This window comes from Artibeus jamaicensis, unplaced genomic scaffold (genome assembly GCF_021234435.1).
Source record: "Artibeus jamaicensis isolate MK-2021 breed Jamaican fruit bat unplaced genomic scaffold, CSHL_Jam_final contig_718, whole genome shotgun sequence".
Lineage (NCBI taxonomy): Eukaryota > Metazoa > Chordata > Mammalia > Chiroptera > Phyllostomidae > Artibeus > Artibeus jamaicensis.
The window spans coordinates 6,641,236-6,659,553 of NW_026521936.1; the positions used below are offsets into that span (position 1 = coordinate 6,641,236).

General features: G+C 52.8%; 1 protein-coding gene across 2 annotated transcripts in view; it reads right to left on the minus strand.

The window, feature by feature from the left end:
- ESYT2 (extended synaptotagmin 2) overlaps positions 1-18,318 on the minus strand; it is a 53,635-nt gene that overhangs the window by 21,689 nt on the left and 13,628 nt on the right. For both annotated transcript variants that reach the window (XM_037131901.2, XM_037131902.2), the window contains exons 2-11: positions 17,317-17,358; positions 16,362-16,496; positions 13,567-13,643; positions 11,581-11,653; positions 11,287-11,376; positions 4,529-4,584; positions 3,589-3,709; positions 2,461-2,637; positions 1,462-1,544; positions 529-577 (exon numbers count right to left, since the gene is read on the minus strand). In XM_037131901.2, coding sequence (XP_036987796.2) covers positions 529-577; positions 1,462-1,544; positions 2,461-2,637; positions 3,589-3,709; positions 4,529-4,584; positions 11,287-11,376; positions 11,581-11,653; positions 13,567-13,643; positions 16,362-16,496; positions 17,317-17,358 — 903 coding nt within the window. The remainder of the gene's footprint in view (positions 1-528; positions 578-1,461; positions 1,545-2,460; positions 2,638-3,588; positions 3,710-4,528; positions 4,585-11,286; positions 11,377-11,580; positions 11,654-13,566; positions 13,644-16,361; positions 16,497-17,316; positions 17,359-18,318) is intronic.

The window sequence follows — 18,318 nt, forward strand, 5'->3', positions numbered from 1 at the left end:
GCACCTGGGTCATTAACCACACTCTACTTATCCCAAGCGCGCCCGCCTTTTGCCAGCCACCACCGCCTTCCCCTTTCTCACACCAAAGGCTCTGACAGCAGTGTCCTGCCTGCCTGCTGCCCACTCCTGCTGCTCTCACAGACCCTTCCCACGGCGATCTCCCGTAGACGGCACAGCACCTGCTCTGCTTTGAAATGCTCATCGCCCATCAGTCAATCCACTGACCAAATGGACTGATGGATCAAATGCCCCTCATCACACAGCTGCTCCCAGCCCGCCGCCTGGCCCCAGGGGAGAGCGTGCGCCTGCCTGGAATGAGTCGGCCTGTGCTCACGTGTTCACGGGCACGTCTGGCGTGTGGTCGGCACCCAGTAAGTGCTCTGTGATTCGGCTCTTACACTCCTTTCCACGGTGCTCTCACTAAAAGGCCCAAGCTCCCCCTGCCCACCGCGTTTCCAGGACACTGCGTTGGGGCAGCAGCACTCGGTGGCTGCGCACTGCACGGCGCCAGGTGCTCGGAGGACTCACTTCGTCCAGAAGGCGCTCCTTTTCCACTTCGGTCAGGTCGAGCAGGAGGCTGGGGAGAGAGCACACACCAGTCAGCGCAGAGAGCACACACGGTGTTTCGGACACCGTGGCGACTCCAGCTCGAGCTCCCGCCAGCCAGGCCCAGGAGCCAACAGAACCCTGTGTCCTGCAGCCCCGCCCACACCCCTCCCCCATGATCTGTCACAATCTGTCTCTTCTCAGGCCAGCACCCTCCAGTTTCAATCAGGGGAATCTGGCCTATATAGTGTTTTACTCAAGTGCAAACAATCTGTTCACTGAACTGCTTAAAATCTTCCATTTGCTCCTTGTCAAACTGTCTCGTAAGGGAATTCTGAAGTCGCAGCACGGCACACAGGCCAGTTCTGATGAGACCAAACCTGTCCAATGTCACCTACTCCTGTACCTTTTTTCAGCTGTCCTGGTTATTCCATTGAAGTAAACAAATCAATATTTATTTTTTCAATGTTAATCACCACTCCCTTCCCTCTAAAATAACTCCCAACAAACTGACAATGTTTAAAACCCTGTTTCTACACCTGGAGCCACCGGCCTGTGTGGTGGGATGGCCGGAGGCCGGGCCTGCAGGGCCACGAGCCTCCCGGGGCTGCCGAACACCTCACACAGGCCAGTGCAGCTACGGAAGCAAAGTCCAGGTTCCGTTCGACTTGATTCCATCCAGTGGCTGCTGTGACGGACCCAGATCTAGAAGCTTCCTTCTCCTACTTACATGTGCGACTCATCAGGAAAGAAACGTGCTGGGAAGCCTGAGGTGGGACAAATGTCACATCCGGCAGCCGTTTAAAAACTAATACAACACGTGCGCAGATCTACTTCTGAAGCTACACTGCAGCTTTATGAGACAGCTAAACACAGAGAGTGAGCCTGCGCTGTGCTCAGACGCAGAGGATTCACCTTCCTAGAAAGTCGTCCTTGTCCGGGTCTTCGTCGAAGAGCTCGATTTCTAACTCCTGTCCAGGGTGTTCATAGACCAAGGCCTGAAAAAGTGACAACCTGGGGTCACCACACCGTTACTAGCATCGTCACCTGCTGAGCATGACAATCACAGCAAACGTCACCACGTGCTTCTCTCCAGCACGAAGCCCTTGTGAAGCACCTGTGTTTCCCACTGTGAGACCACTCGCTCGCTCTCTCGTCTGGAAACGTGTGTCCACACAGCAATGGTCTGCTGTGCTTGGTCCCGGTGGGGTTACATCTCGGGGGGCCGAGCTCAGTGGTGCCAAGACAGGACAGCCCACAGCCTGGTGCTGGCTCCACACAGACACTACCCGTGGATGACCAGCCGCCCCAGGCCCCTCAGAGATGGGGCGGGGGCGGGGCAGAGAAGCTGGTGGAGCAGGACCCGCACCAGCTCTGGAGGGGGCTCTGCTTTCAAACCCACGTAACTGCTCCGGCAGCAACTCCACTCTGAGGGGCTTCAGGTGGGAACAGGCGGCCACGTAAAGAACAGGTTTACCCTACCCGTGCTCTGGCCAGTTATAATGCTGAACCCAAGAGCTGAGATCTCTTTGGGTAGAGAAACGATGGAACCTATTCAGGAAACGGCTGTTATGAACCAGGCCCGTCCACGTTTACTGACGAGTATGGACGCCCTGCTGTGTTACATGACCATTCACAAGACAGAGTGTGATCTCATTCCTGCATATGCTTATGTGTGTTGATAACAATGTAAAACATTCACATTATGAAAAAACGTTGCAATTATTTGTTATGACAGCTTTATGCATTTAAAGTCTAAAATGTTACCTGTCAGCAGGACACATACAACTGCAGGAACAGAAGGTGCGGTACTTTTCAGATGGGAAGGTACAGCAAAGAGAACTTAAGCTGCCACCTGAATTAACGCCACCCAGGGTGCCAACGGGGAGGTGTGACTTGGGGACGAAGCCTCACCTCATACACCTCGTTCCACCTCGGACTCAGGTTCTCCTTGATGACCTTGCTCTGGAAGATCTGGTTGCCGACTCGGATCACGCCATAGGGGTCTGACTTCCCCTTGACAAGCCCCTTCAGGTAGGTGTCCTTCCCCTGAAGGTCCTGAGCTTCAATGAAGTGTATCCTGAGAACACCCTGGAAGGACAAGACCGCCTGCTGCTCACCACTTCATCCGACAGACAGAAGCGCCGGCTGGGTGCTGACCGTCCATCCCCCTCCAGGAACGTGGTGCACAGGGAAGAGACGTGTGAGGCGCTTAGGAAGCCAGGCAGGGGCTACTCGGACAGGAGGCCAGAGGCGGCAGGACGTGGAGTGTGAGTGGCTGCGCCCCCAGGAGACCCTGGGCAGACGCCCCAGAGCAGCCCAGTGTGTGCACAGGGCCACAGCCGTCACACCAGTCCAGCCTCGTGGGGCCCAGAACGACCCTGTTTGGACTCCACGGTGAGCAACACTATGTTGTGGGTGTGTCAGCCTGTTAGGGAGCCTGTGCTGAGCACTGGTCACCCTGCTCGATGTTCACAGAGACCCTACGAAGCACTGTCATCAGCCTCTTTCACAGAGAGAAAACTGAAACTCTGAAGCACACCCTACTCTCTGACTCTAAACACAGTTCTCAGTTCCTAAATGTGGTTTAAGTGATAAATAAAAAATACTCATTTTTCTTTCTTTCAAGGCAAACGAAGGCAGTAAAGCTACCTTTGGGTAGGGTAGCAAGTCTCCTCCACAAACCCTTTTTAAAAAAGTCCTGGGTGATGTTCCTAAAGCAACCAGCACAGGAGGTGTGTGTTCTTACCGTGTCACTCACTGGACGCTCAGTCTAAGAGAAAACTGCGCCCCAGCACAGAGACCAGGCTGGGACAACCTGCACATCTAGAGCTCGGGTTTCTGAGTAGGGCCCCAGGCTCTCATGCTGCCCTCTGCCAGCTGAGACCCTGGCTGTGGCCTAAAGGCACCAGCCGGCACCTATGGAGTGTGGCGGACAAACCACCAGCTGTACCACCACCCATGGGAGGCCCTGACACCCAGGGCTGCTACTGGCCCTCCATGTCCGCCTATGGGTGGTCACAGAGACCAGGACAAGCTTACCTTCGGTATTGGAAACCGCAGCTGGGCTATCTGAACCTCGCTGACAAGCGGAACAGTGATTCGATTGGGAAGCACCAGGTGGTTTGATATTATATCCAAAATGATAGTATCTGATAAACCACTGTTGGGTGGGAGGCAAAAAGAAGAGAGTGATTATCAGACTCACCCACCTGGGTCGCCACCTTTGGCAGCCGCTCGCCATATGCACGGCACGGCACGGCAACCCGCCGGCCGCCGGCAGTGTGGGAGCTGTCTCCTCCCCAACCTAGGTGGAAACCAGCAGGTGGACGCCCGGCGGGGATGTTGCCTGTCCTGGAGGCTGTGTTCCCAGAACAGTCACGGCACCCTGCACTCCTACACAGCTGCGTCACTGATTTACCACTGAACAGCTCCTACACGTTTCACTCAATTTCTCTTGTAACAGAAAATATTTCAAGCTTCCTCCTTCCTGTGACAGGGCCAGGAGCACGTCACCGCCCCCAGGAGGGATGCGAGGCTGACGGACCCAGGTGCTCATGTGGAAAACCTCACAGCCAAGACACTGGGTTGCTACCCGCAAGCGGAGGGACGACCAGGAGTGATGATGCAGGTGCCCACCACACCCCTCGGCTCCTGGGGCCGGTGCCACCCCCTACGGATCAGCGGCTGCAGCTCGAAGAGCCCAGAAAGGGCTGGTCTTAGAACATACGTTTGCTGTTTAAGTTTTCTTTATTCTTCTGGGAAACGGATAAAACCCAAATTTACAAACTAACTCATAAGACAGTGAAAGGCTGCCCCATCCACTCAGAAACCTCTGACCTGAGGTCCTGCCGCTGCGTCAGCGCCTCTGGGCCCAGCACCCGGGTGGCACCAGCTACTGTCAAGGCACAGGCCTGGCCCCAAGGGGACAGGCCTACGACGCCACCACCAAGCTGACCACAGCACTCGACAGAATACTCACTTCAGTCCGGGGATATCAAGAAGATTGGTCAGTCCTGTCCAGTTAATTTCCAAAAGCTGTTTAAAAAACGGGGGACAGAATGTTACCCAAGTTATTTACAGTGATCGAATCAGGTCGCCCTCGTCTATTTCTTCACAGACAGAACACTGTCCTGCACCTTGTTTTTCACTTGGAAAAACGCCCCGGCCACCGTCCTGCTAGTGCCTGGAGCGCTGCCTGCTGTGTCGTGCGGCGACAATGACATGGTTTTCCCCAGTAAAAGCATGTGGTGATTTACATGCCCGTCCCACTTTGACGGGCACTAGAAACACTCATATTTCTCTTTTACTAAGTCAAGATTCAGGGAGTATCTTTCCACATGCATGTTTTGGTATGCGCATGCAGCTGGCGTACAGAAAGCAGACATTCAGGTCGAAGATACATGCTCACTTGTTATGTTGACAGTGCTACCTAATGACCACAAAGAAACACTGTACCAGTTTATACTCCCACCAAAAGTATAAGAAAATGTCCCTTTTTTATATCCTCACCAAAAAAAGAAATGAAAACTCAGCCCAGTCTGCAGTTAAAAATGGCCCTTTACCACTGTTTCCATCCGCATTTCCCTGACATTAGTGGAACACGCGCCATCACTCAGCACCCGGGGGTTCTGCTCATTTCTCCAGTGGGTATTTGTCTTAGAACGACTCCTACACAGCGGGCGGTGTGGGTGTGGGTGGGTAGAAACCATCCACTGGCAACGCTGCTCTTCCTATCCAAACGGATACTGCACAGAATCAGCTTGTCTGTGCTTCCTACCCGGGGAGGGAATGCTAAGTGAAGCTGCACGATCCCATCGTCCACGGAGCTGGAGGAACACGTTCCGGCTCAACTCCCTTTGGGGAGTGGCTGGTTATAAACAAGCACGAACCAGGAGTCCCGGGTCTCTTGGAAAGACCAAAAGTAGAAAGCACCCAATTTTAAAAGTCCCGAAAGACTGAGATTTCTCAGCCAAAGAGAAATGAGATGTGTCCCGCCTGGCTAATAGCAGTACAGACCCACACCCCCGACAAAGACAACAGGCCTGAAAGCTAGAGCAACTCAGGGTGACTGTCCCCCCAACCCGGGACATCATGTCCACAGATGTCTTCCACTGAGAGGAGCCAGGGGCATTGAAGGAACAGCAGACACCGGGCGTGGGTGTCCTGTTTGATCAGAAAGCCTGAGGAGACACCCCAGGACTGATGGGGGCCTGTCAAAGGGCAGGTCCCCTGGAAGGGACTATGGCCGACGATGACAAACCTGTCAAGCAATGAAGGGCCTAGCACACGACCCTCATCAAAATGCTAAGACACGTGTGTTTAAATGCTGCCCGAGCTCTGAGACCAACACGCCAGGGAGGCAGGGGCAGGGCTTGTGGAAGGGCAGGACCCAGCTGGGTGTGGGAAGACGAACCTGAACGCAAGACAGAGGCCCAGAAGGGGGAGCTGACCTGTCCCTGAGCACAGGGGGAGCTCAAGGACAGGAAGCGCCCCGAGTGGATAAAGGAGGGAGCGGTGGACAAGTGTGTGAGCCCAAGTGTGAGTGTGCGAGTGCATGTGAGAACGCGTGTGTGTGAGAGGTTTGAAAGCTGAGTCTGGAAAGTCCTCACAGGGACACAGGGAGGAGCCCACAGGGAGGGATGAGCTACTAAAATTAGTGCCACCGTCCCCCTGCGTCTGGATGACTCAGATCTGTTTCAGGAAACTGAAGGGCCAGGGAGTCACATTTCCAAAGGCAGGAAACCACCTCGGGCTGCTGTGGCTCTTCTGAGACACAGGACCAGCAGCGGGAGGGTCACATTTCACCTGGAGCAAGATGACTGCATCTGTGCGTTTCACAGACACACACACGGCCCTGCCCAGCTCCTCTCTGCTCTCCCACGATGCACTGTCGCAGGGACGGAGCAGAATCTGCAGTTCGACAACAGCCACTGTCTACTGCGGCACTTACTATACACCGGGCACCTACGTGCATTAATTATTTGGGACAGAACGTGAATCACCTGGGAAGTCCACTGACACTCAGGCTGGCGGCTCCCACCCTTCCCCGGTGTTTCTGAGTTAGTCCCTTTGGGCTGGCAGCAAGGTCAAGAACATTTTTTATGTGCTGTAAAGCTCCCGGGACTGCCAGCATCCAGCAGGGATGCAGAAAACCGGACACAGGTGACCACTGGAGCTGAGGCAACAGGGCCCCCAGCCAGCCTGCAACCCTTCCTCAGAGGCAGCGGCTCCACAGGGTGGGAGAGACGACTCCAGCTAGAGGCTGAGTGCTCACGGTGAGTGGGGCTAAGTCAGTGTCAAGCCCATAAACCCCATTTGGTGGGCCAGCAGCGTGGGCTGGCTGCAAAGCCTGGGGACCTGGGCGACCCCCAGCTGCAGAGGTGAGGCTGGGAGGCAGCAATGCTGCTGGAGGGACACAACAGCCCCTTCCCACTGTGACAAACAGAGGCCCCTGAGGGAGGGACACACAGGTAAGGCCCACTGCAGCGGGGGACAGGGCAAGAAGACAAGATGCCTGTATGCCTTGGGGAGGGGAGGGCACCATCCCGGCCCTGACCGTCGGCGAGCCCATGCTGCTGGATCAGTATGCGGAAACCCACCCGCGCAAGACCCACCAAAGACACAGGCACGAGGAGGGTAGAGTCACTGAAAGAACACCGGGCCGAGACGCACCCCGGGCCAGGACAATGCGGGGCACCCACCCCCGGCACTGGGGTGCAGCAAGCCTGTCCCTCTGATGAAAGCTGTCGAACCACAGACCCAAGAAACTAAGGGACTCCGCCAAGAGCACCTGGCAGGACAAACGCCTCCAGAGCTGCCAGGGCCGGAACGCGAGGTGAGGTGTGGTGTGGTGTAGGGCGAGACCTCCCCCTCACTGCTGCCCCTCCGCAAGGCTGTAGGGCCGGCTGCGGGGGAGGGGGGGTTCCTCTAACACTGCACCCTCCCACTCCTGAGGCCGAGGCCGTACCTGCCCCGCTGGAGCAGTGTGGGGTGGGCAGCTCACTGCCTCTGGGGGGCACGGGCAGCTGTGACTCTGGCACGTGGACCAGAGGACGTGGCCTCAGCCAGAGAGGCCCAGGGAGAGCGGAGCATGCGGGGCAGACGGTCCAGAGGCTGCCCTCGCCTGCAGCCCCACACAGGCTTCATGACACAGCGGCACTGCCGACTTTTATTTTCAAGTAAAGCCCCCCTTTGCTTAAGGCACCCCGGCTGCAGGATAGGATTCAACACCTCCTCACAATCGCCGTACGAGGACGACTTGCGCTCCCCCACACAGGAGGAAACAAAGCCGGGGGGGGGCGCCCCACAGAGTGGACACCCGGGTAGCGGCCCGAGAGTCTCCCAGGCGAGCTCCAGCACGGGCCTCCCGGACTTGCTCTGGTCTCAGCAGCAGCCAGGACGGGTCTGGAAAGGACCCGAGGGCCCTGGAACAGCCAGGAGTGTGTGCCAGGGCGATTCCCACAGCTGTGCAGCCAGCAGGAGTGAGCGGCTGCCAACCCCACGGACACGTCCAGGGCAGACGCTGGCTCGTCCTGCCTCCCCCCAGAGCCCTCGTCCGTGCTCCTGTGCTTCCCAGCAACATGGGTTCCGGCGTGGGGACCCCACCAGGGTGCTGGACCCACACGGAGGAAAACATTTTGTTTCTTAAAAACCTGAGGACTTGTACATGCCAGGCACCGGGTCAAGTGTGTTTCATCCACTGACGTTTATTTGCTCTTTACATCTAATCCCGTGAGGTCGGTATTACTGTCACCCCCACCCCCCACCCTGTTACAGACAGGAAGACTGAGGCCTAGGGAAGTTAAACGAGTGGTTGAGGCTCACAGTCAGAAGAGAAAGAACCAGTGCGGAGAACCAGACTGTGGGACCCTGAGCCGCATTTCGCTGCCACACAACCTGCACATTATCAAAGTGGATCCAAACCCATCGACAAGCAGAGAGGCGTGCAAAGGATCCCTGTGGGTCTCTGACACTGTGCTTCTAAACCATCGGGATTAAAAAAAAAACCCGCAAGTTTCTCTCACTGTATTTTTCACTGGGGTGAGAAGAATGACTTGGCAGCCAGCAGTGAATTTTGTTCTCATATTTTCCAGTTACAAGTAACTGAAAAAATTCCCTCTGTCTTAAGCATATGTTTGGTGACTTTATTCCCCATATAAGGAAATGAAAGATTCTGAACTTTTCAGAGCCTCATACTTCTTTTCTGGGCACTAAACTTTGCTTGGAAGTTATGATGATGTTATTTTTTAAAAGATTTTACTTATTTTTAGAGAGAGCGGAAGGGAGGGAGAAAGAGAGAGAGAGAGAAACATCCATGTGTGGCTGCCTCTCACATGCTGCCTACTGAGGACCTGGCCTGCAACCCAGGCATGTGCCCTGACTGGGGATCGAACCTGTGACCTTTTGGTTTGTAGGCCGGTACTCAGTCCACTGAACCACACCAGCCAGGGCTGATGTTATTTTTTAAAGTAACCACACCTAGAAGATCCACTAAGGAAGAGTATTTGGATTCTGAACTCCAATAAAAGGACACTTCGTTAAATAATTAAAAACTCACGGTAAATCACAATACTCAGCTATCTGTCAAAGATTAGCTTGTTATGCTTATTAATGCTTAAATATGCTGACTTTTAAAATCTTTCATGAATCTCTTCACTTCCCAATATTTTAGTAAGTTAAAATTTAGCACAAAGGTTCCTTAACAGCTTTTGAGTGGCACCATGCTTTGTGTGCAGCGGCCCCTCCAGTCTGGGGGCCGCGCCTCTACAAACCGTTTTCCCCAGTGTGTAAAGAAATACCTTTGATGCAGCTTAATTCATAACTTAGGCACAGAAAGAGACAAGCGACGATAACGAATGTAAACGAGAACAGGATGAAATAAAGTGAGAGCTGCTTGGACACAGCACTGTGGTGGCTGATCTGACCACACGCCAGCTCCTAAGTCACCCACAGGCGGGCGGCATGTGGCCTGCCAACTGGATGAGAGGTGGCACATGTCAGAGACCGTGGGGAATCTCTCCTCACCAGAGCAGCACACGATTTACGACTTACGACCTGTTTATGTCTGAATTTTCCATTCAGTATTTTTAGATCATGGTCAACTAGAGGTAACTAAAACCACGAAAAGCAAAACCGTGGGTAAGGGGGAACTACTGTCGTTAAAATATATTCAGCCCTGGCTGGTGTAGCTCAGTGGATTGAGCACTGACTTATGAAGCAAAGGGTCGCCGGTTTGATTCCCAGTCAGGACACAGGCCTGGGTTGCAGGCCAGGTCCCAGTAGAGGACACGTGAGAGGCCACCACACACTGATGTTTCTCTCTCACTTTCTCCTTCCCTTCCCCTCTCTAAAAATAAATAAAGTATTTAAGAATATATATATATTCAAAACAAGCCCACGTTTTAAGCGATAGAAAGCAGATGAGAATAATATGTTCATGGAAATATATGGCGAGGACACGGAGGAAGTACCACTTCCAGTCTGGTCTAGAAAAACCCAACAATAACTTGTATTAGGTCACTTGCAGCGAACTGTACAACAAGAGATTCCAATTTTAATCTGTGCGTGATTTAACGGCACCTCCAGGGAGGGCTCCTCTAAGGCAACAAAACGGCGTTTTGTGGTGAGTTAGCTGAGAAAGGGGTCGAGCCACGCTCAGACACACACTGAACTGTGCGGAGACGGAAGCTGTGCTAAGAGTTATAGGTCATGTGCGACGAGGCCCAGGGCTCTCTGGGCGCCATGGCGTGAGGAGGAGACCTGGCTACGCTGCCCTGGGAAGGGCACACAGGGCTGAAGGCCGCATTGTGGAGCAGGACCAGATGAGGGACCAGGGACCCTGCTGGGCTGCTACTGATCCTGAATAACAGCCCCTCCCTGGGGGCGGGATGGAGCCTGCGGGAATGCTCCTGGGACAGCGACAGGAAATGAGGCTGGGGACAGAGACCCGGTCATGCCACAATACAAGGGAGAGGCCACACCCGGTGAGCCCTCTGCACCTCAGGAAGGTGCCCTGGTGATGGCCACCAAGGACACAGCTGAGGCAGGATGCCAAACAGAGGCTGCAAGAGCCAAGATGAGGGGGGCCTACATAGGAATGATACCTCTGTTGTCTTATTTTTGTGGTTAATAATAAGTATTGGCCACTTATAACAAAAAACTGGAATAACATACATATCCTACCACGTAAAGGAAAAACATTATGGTACACCCGAGTGTCAGAATCTTTATGACTTTTAAAAGCCCACTGTACGGACTACAGTCCACTCACACGCTGTGACGGGCAGGCCATGCGTGGGGTGCGGGGGGACGGGAGGCAAAGCCAGGTGGCGTACGGGTCCCCAGACTGGCGCTGTGACAGGGACAGAGGAGGGTCTCTCTTCTCGGTCAGTAAAAGGAAACCGTGTCGCTGTCTCACTACAGCTATGAGGGTTCAGTGAGCAAGTGTCTGTAAATCATACCCAGCGATAGGTGTGGAAATACTGATAACAAACCTACACTGAAAAAATGTGTTTCCAAATTTTCTGTGACCAACACATTATTTCTACGATGAGCAAAAGTCTCCCCGTCTACCGAAAGAGACAAACCCTCGTTAGGGCCTGCAGGGGCGTGAGCGAGCAGGCTCCGCGCATCAGGGCCACGGAGAGGACCATTCTCTGTCCACGTCCCGTGCCCTTCAACACGGTCGCCTCCTCGCCAGTGAGTGGGAAGGTGGGGACGGAAGAAACGTCGACTTACTGGCTTCCTGAGGAAGAAGATGGACAAGGCTCCCACCAAGGGCATGTCTCCAATCAGCGGTTCCAGGATCACGCGCATCGTACCGTGAATCTAGTGCAAACGGAAAGCGAAGTGTGTAACAGTGAGCAGGGCACGGCCAGGCACCACGCAGGATGAGGCAGGCGACGGGCTTGGTGAGGCTTCAGGTAGGGCCCACAGAGCAATTTAACTGCCAAGAAGTAAAATCTTCACCATTGTCTTTCTGAACAGAGCACAGGGAATTTCAGAAGACTATGAAACTTGAAAAAACCTTACCTGTATACTTTGCACACCAGCTCTACAGAAATATCGCTTGATCTCCAAGTCAATCTCACAATTTCCTACAAAACTAGCAAAAAAAAGTTCTGTGTTACATTCTCTTCACTGCCACAGACCTGCAAGGTAAATAATCTGAATAAAATAACAAACAGTGAAGCAGCGGCCCCAGGTGTGGCCTGCGGCATGAGCCTGTTTCACAGCCGGGGCTGCAGGCGTCACTGCTCCTGCGGACTCGCCAGACCCACAGGCCCTGAGGCCGTCTACAGCCTGGGCTCCTGTGACCAACGTCGTCGCTTCCCAAAGGGAACTCTGGAGCACTGTTGTGATAGAATGTAGTTTTCATCTGTTTTATAAACAACTATGTTTGTTGAAAACAACGAAGTATAGATGGCAGTTCTCCACAAGAGGCGCCCAGGCTCCCAGTCCTGAGAAAACCCGAGAGCCCAGACTCCGGTGCCAGGGCTGCGTGAAGCCCCATCTTCCTCACTGTCGGAGTCACCGAGATTGTCCGTGAATGCTGACGCCTTGTGGGTGGGGTCTCTGTGACCCCACTGCACCCCCCCCCCCGACTCCAGAACGCTACACACTGCACCTTCGAAACTCTGTCCACACAGAAATTGCGCTCCCAGCAGCAGGACCTGCTGTCTTCTGGTCTGTTTGGATAGCTGGCCATCAGGACGGGAGTGAGGTGCTGTCGTTTTGTGGCTGATCTGCACTTTCCTGATGTATAGGAAGGTCCGGCATCTTTGCACATGCCTGCGGTCCATTCGTATGCCATCTTTGGAGAAAGGTCCACTCAAGCCCTCTGACGCAGTTGAATCGGGTCATCTGTCTCACTGTTGAGTTGTGGGAGCTCTCTACACACGCTGCCTGTTCTGGAAGTCATCCCTCACCAGACGTGCGGCTGTGTGCACTGGTGCTGCCAACTGCTCTCAGTGTGGACAAGCAACAGCATCCGTGTTCCAAACTGGGAACACGGGCCTCTTTCCACGTGTCGTCATCAATGTCTCACAGCAACGCTTTGTAGTTCACATCACACAACCCGTCCCCTCCTCGGTTAAACTGATGCCTGAGCATTTTATTCCTTTTGGTTCTACTGTAGAAGAAACTGTTTTCGTGATTTCCTGCTGAATTGTACACTGACAATGTACAGACTGGAATAGATTTTTGTGCTCATTTTGTGTCCTGCTACTTTGCTGAACTCATTTATTAGTGCTAAGAGGTTTTTTTGTGGGGTCTTTAGTGTTTTCTACTCAGAAGACTGCACCATCTGTGAACAGAGATGATTTCACTTCTTCAAGTTGAATGCCTTTTACTCCTTCCTCTTCCTAACCGCCTTCCGGTGATGGGTTACACCGCAGTGGTGAGGGTGGGCACCCTGGCCGTGACCCGACCTTGGAGGAGAAGCTCTCTGTCCTCTACCACTGAGGAGGGGGATTGCTGTGTGTCACAACGGCTTAAAGCAATCTCATCTTGCCCACTTTGCGGAGTGTTGTTATCATGAAACAGTGTTGAACTTTGCCACAGGCTTTTTCTGCATCTACAGAAATGATCACATGGTTTTCTTCCTTCAAACCATTAACGGGGGGCACCCCACTGGTGGGTGTTCATGTTGAACGATCCTTGCATCTCAGGAATGTGCCCCCCTTGGTCATGGTGTGAGATCCTTTTAATATGTTGCTGAATTTGGTTTGCCAGTATTTTGTTAAGGACTTTGGCAACAATGGTTGTAAGGAATTTGATCTGTAGTCTTCCTCCAGTGCCTTGAATTTCTTTTACTTAACATGCTTTATGAATGGCAATTATCTAGGCTACTGGGAACTCAGAAAGTAGACAAGCTTGGGTCTTCATCAAGCACCTACACAAACCCTACTGAGGACCAGGTGAGAACTGTGCCCATTACACCCCCGACCACACGGGTGTGGCTACGTGACATGACACGTCAGGACCCACGGCACCAACAGGACACAGACGAAAGCTTACCTGACCTGAAGGTCCAGGATAATCTGCCTCTTGTCCACATTTTCAGTGTACACCTTGACGCCGTTGATCCTGAGGGGCTGAACAAGAAGAGGCTCATTTTAGCCCTGGCTGGTGTAGCTCAGTGGATTAAGCACAGGTCTGCGAACCAGAGGATCGCAGTTCGATTCCCAGTCAGGGCACATGCCTGGGTTGCAGGCTGGTTCCCTGCAGGCCAGTTCCCAGCAGGGGACGAATGAAAGGCAACCATACATTGATGTTTCTCCTCCTCTCCCCTTCCCCTCTAAAGATAAATAAATAAAATCTTTAAAAAAAAAAGAAGAGGCTCACTTTAAAACACAGGGGTGGCAAAAACAGCAACCAAACCACCAAACCTCACGACACGGCACAGAGCTGAAGAGAATGCGCCCCAGTGTCCGGCAACAGGACTGGTACCCACTGTGCCAGCCCAGCGAGGTGCTTGACCTCTGACCCTCCAATGCGGGGGTCACAGTGAGACCAAGGACACGAGGAACACAGGGCGTGTGGTGTACTGAGGGCACGTGGCAGCTCTTGTCTCCTCCCACGTAGACACGTCAGACACGGCCAGACGAATCACCAGAAATACAGCTGCTGTGCCGTGCAGACAAGTGGAAGTGGGCGTGGGGCTCAGTGCTGCAGTCTGGATGTCTGCCTCCAACAAGGAGTCCTCCTTCTGCTCTGAGCACAGGTTAGAGGAAGTGGGGCCAACCCAACCCCAACGTCTGAGCATCAGCAAAGACAGGACAGACACCCGAAGGCCCTGAGGGACTCAGCTCAGACCTGCAGTGTGGACACGGCACCCTGCTCGGGGCCCTACCTTCATTAGAGGGCTGAGTTCGCGGCACCTGTGGGATGCCAGCGCGGCGATGCTGCTGCCTTCACCTGTTTATTGGTCAGCCCTGCTCTTCCCATTCCTGCAGTTCCCCAGCAACGCTCTCAGGCGCCTCGCAGCGTGAACGTGAGTCTTCCTCAAGCCAACCAGGCGGGGGTTAGAATCCTAAATCTCCACCCACATGAACACGGAGCAAGGAGGCAAATGTTGGCTTCGGCTAAGAATGGTTTTTACATTTTTAAAGGGTTGCAAAAGAAGGGAACTAGAGAAGAACATGCCTCATAGACTCCATGTGCCTGTCAAAACTGAAATAGTGTTCTGACTCCTGCTTCACAGTCACATAGCATTCTGACTGGTAACAGCCTGTTGTCACCTTCTCAGGTTGCAGAAGTCAAGTCGGTGGCACAGGCGAATGTCCCATGGGCCTCTGTGCAGGTGTCTGTGCTCGCCAGCAACGGACGACCACAGCCCGCTGTACTTGGAGGTCGAAGCACTGCGCATGCACCTGCATGCGAGCCTGGGTCCTGTGGAGCTACGGTGAGCTCAGCCATCCCCACACAAAGCAGATCACCCCTGATGGGGGTGGGTGGCCTGGGCAGTGGGGGTGGGAATGAGTCTGGGGGCTGGCCAGACACCAGCCACGTTTATTAAAGTCCCCATGGGTGAAGTAAAGACCCCTGCGTCTGGCTCTGCTGCTCCCACACTGTGTGTGAACTGTGTGGTAAGCGTCCTGAAATGTGCTACTGAGTTCTCTGCGTTGGTTAGGTTACAGGAAACAATGTTACCTTAAAGCCAAAATAACGTTAAATGTCAATTACACCTCAATAAGAAAAGTTACCTTAAACTGTTGCTAATTACTGGATTTAAAAAATAAAAGGAAGCTTATCACAATCAACTAATTGAGTAGTCCTGAGAGTTTCACTAGAAGTACCACCAGGAATTAGCAGACTTCCTTTGCACATACAGACACTTCTCAGAAATCCTACAGGCTCGGTTCCAGACCAGTGCCATAGGACAACTGTCAGTAAGGCGAACCCATAAAAGGTGGGATACCCCAGTGCATATAAAAGTTCTGTTTAGCCCAGGCTGGCGTGGCTCAGTGGATTGAGCACTGGACTATGAACCAAAGGGCTGATGGTTCAATTCCCAGTCAGGGCACATGCCTGGGTGGTGAGCTGGGTCCCCAGTAGGGGGGGCACTAGAGGCAACCACACACTATGTTTCTCTCCCTCTCCCTCTCCCTCCCTTCCCCTCTCTAAAACAAGTTAAAATAAGGTCTGTTTACACTATATGATAGTCTAATAAGAGTAAGTGTGCAATATCATATACTATGTGCATATGTTCATTAAAAGACATGCTAACCGTCATCATCTGAGCCTGTTAGAAAAAAAGGTACCGGTGGACTCAAGTCACAGGGTTGCCACAAACCTTCAGTCTGAACAAAACCCACAGCACCTGCAAAGCGCAACGCAGCAGAGATCGCGGCAGTGAGGTTTGCAGGAATGTGGTTCCAGCAACAACAGGGACCCCTGCCTTCCCCTGGGCAGTTAAGATGAGGACCCCCGGACTGGCCCTGCAGTCCTGGTGTGAACAACTTGAGGGTAAACATCTTAGGCTTGCTGTCAATTACTGAACCTTTAGAGTAAGTTCCCATACAGAACTCCCTTCTGCTAAAAACTCTACAAAGTTAATTCTGACAGAACAGTGAGGGGTAGAAAGACCCCGCCCCCACACCCTGCACACACACACAGTGAACCTGATCTGGCCAAAAGACCACAGTGGACAGAGGAGGGCAGGGAAGGACCCTTGATGGACCAGGTGAGGCAAGGGCACCCTACCAGGGGCGGCGCTCTCTGGGAAGGAACATGGAGGACTCAGCCTATGGTTTCGGTTTTCACCGCAGTCTTAGGTGCACACATACAAGGACACTTGAGGAGAAGCTGACCTGCTGACCCATGTTGACTCTGGTGAAACTGAAGGTGCTAAGGTGGGTGTTTGCTCCCCGCACGGCTGGCTCGATGGTCTCTCGGAACAACTTCTCTATAAATTGGCAGATAAAAGGCCACATGTGTTTTACAGTCTGCAAAAGAGAAAGAACTCAGGTAAAACAAAATGTTGTACACTCAGTGTACTTACATCATGATGAAAGTTTATGCACTCAGAGTTCACCAGAACTTTTGAAAATTAAAGGGAAGAGCTTTCTGTTATTCAAAAATCAACACAATTTAAAATTTTAAAATGTATCACAGCAATAAACTACTGATTAGCCAATATGCTATAGACATTAGTCGTTTTGGTAAAGCATTCTATTTAACCATGTCATTTAACCACACTTAATGATTGCTAAAAAACAGAAAATCAGAAAACCCTGTGGCTTCAATGCATCGTTAAAAACCTCCTAAAACTGAATAGACCTTAATAAACAAAAAGTGAGTTTTCTTTAAGGTGGACTAACGCCCAGACCCATGAGGGAAACACTGTCCACATCAGTCTTCACTCCACGGCTCTATGGACACATGAGATATGGGGATAGCAGACCTGCCTTAAAGTCCAGTGACCTACAAACAGAGCCTTTTGTAAAAGCATTAGATAATAGAAAGTATCTATTTCTAGGGTTATTTCCCTCTTCATAATGTTTCCAGAATTCTTCCTCATGACTATTATCTAGACCCAAGCAGGAGACAGAAGGTCAGAGAAACAGCTATGAACATCTCCCTGATTTTCCTGTATCGAAGGCAGTTTTCCCTGTTCAGAAGAAGAGAGCAACACATTGTTTGTGACTGAGCTCCTTGGGAGCAGAAGTCCCAGGGAGTTCACAGACTGTCAGTAGCCCAGCTCCCAAATATGGGAGGATGGCATCCCATCCCCTGTCCCACTGGTTCCGCATTCTGCTTCCTTACCTTATTTAGCCATTCTGCTCTTTCTGTGTCTGGAAAGTGAACCTACAAGGAAAACACACACACGTGACTGAGGGACCCCATCCCACCGGCCTGCTGTTTATGAAGCCTGGAAACGGCGGCTGGGGAGGGCTGGACTGTATGGCACTAGGCCTTACATTCTCCAAACACTCTGTGGCCGGAGAGCCTGGTGTCATCAAAGGCCCCAGGCCCTTACCCAGACCCCTGCCGGAGATGTCTGTCTCCCACACTCTCCCAAGGAGAACTGCACTCGAGTTTCCCGAGAGTCCCACCTGTGCACCAGAGAAGATGAGTGTTCCCAGAGGTGGGAAGAACCCATCAGGAAAAGAGGAGAACAAGTGCTTCCCCTGCTGTTGAAACGTAACCCTTGGGGAAGGAGGCTGAAGCTGCTCTCCTCCCGGAAACGCTCTGTCCTCCCCCGCCCCTCAGAAAAGGGCAGACAGCCCCACCCGCGTGCTTCAGAAAAGCACGTTTCCAACCGGAGGACAGTCAAAGGCCGGGGCCTTGCCTGGGAGTCCACATGCAGAAGAGTCAATGTGCCTGTAACCTGCCTGGAGACCAGATTGTTCCATTTTCAACAAAGGTGAAGACCACAGCACAAGGTGGTCAACAGAGCTGCGCTGTCTTCGAGCCTTTTATGTAAAAGGTGCAGGAGGTGAGGGAAGGTGGATGCGGAAGACCTGGTCCTTGCAGGGCTGAGCGACAGGTGACAACAAATCTCCCCCAAACCAAGCTTCTGGGAGACTGGTGCGGACAGCGAGTCATCAAACCCACCTCTGCTTGTTTGAAAGAATAAAAGCAAGGATCGATTGCTGAGCATGCATTGCACACATGTGCAGGTTCTGCGCTGACCTGCCCCCAGGCACCACCAGAGTGAATTCTCACAACAACCTACAACTAGGAACTAGTAGTATTCCAAGTTTACGGGACACCTTGGTGTCAGGATGGGGACAAAAGCCCAGAGTTGCCTGCCCGTGCTGTGGG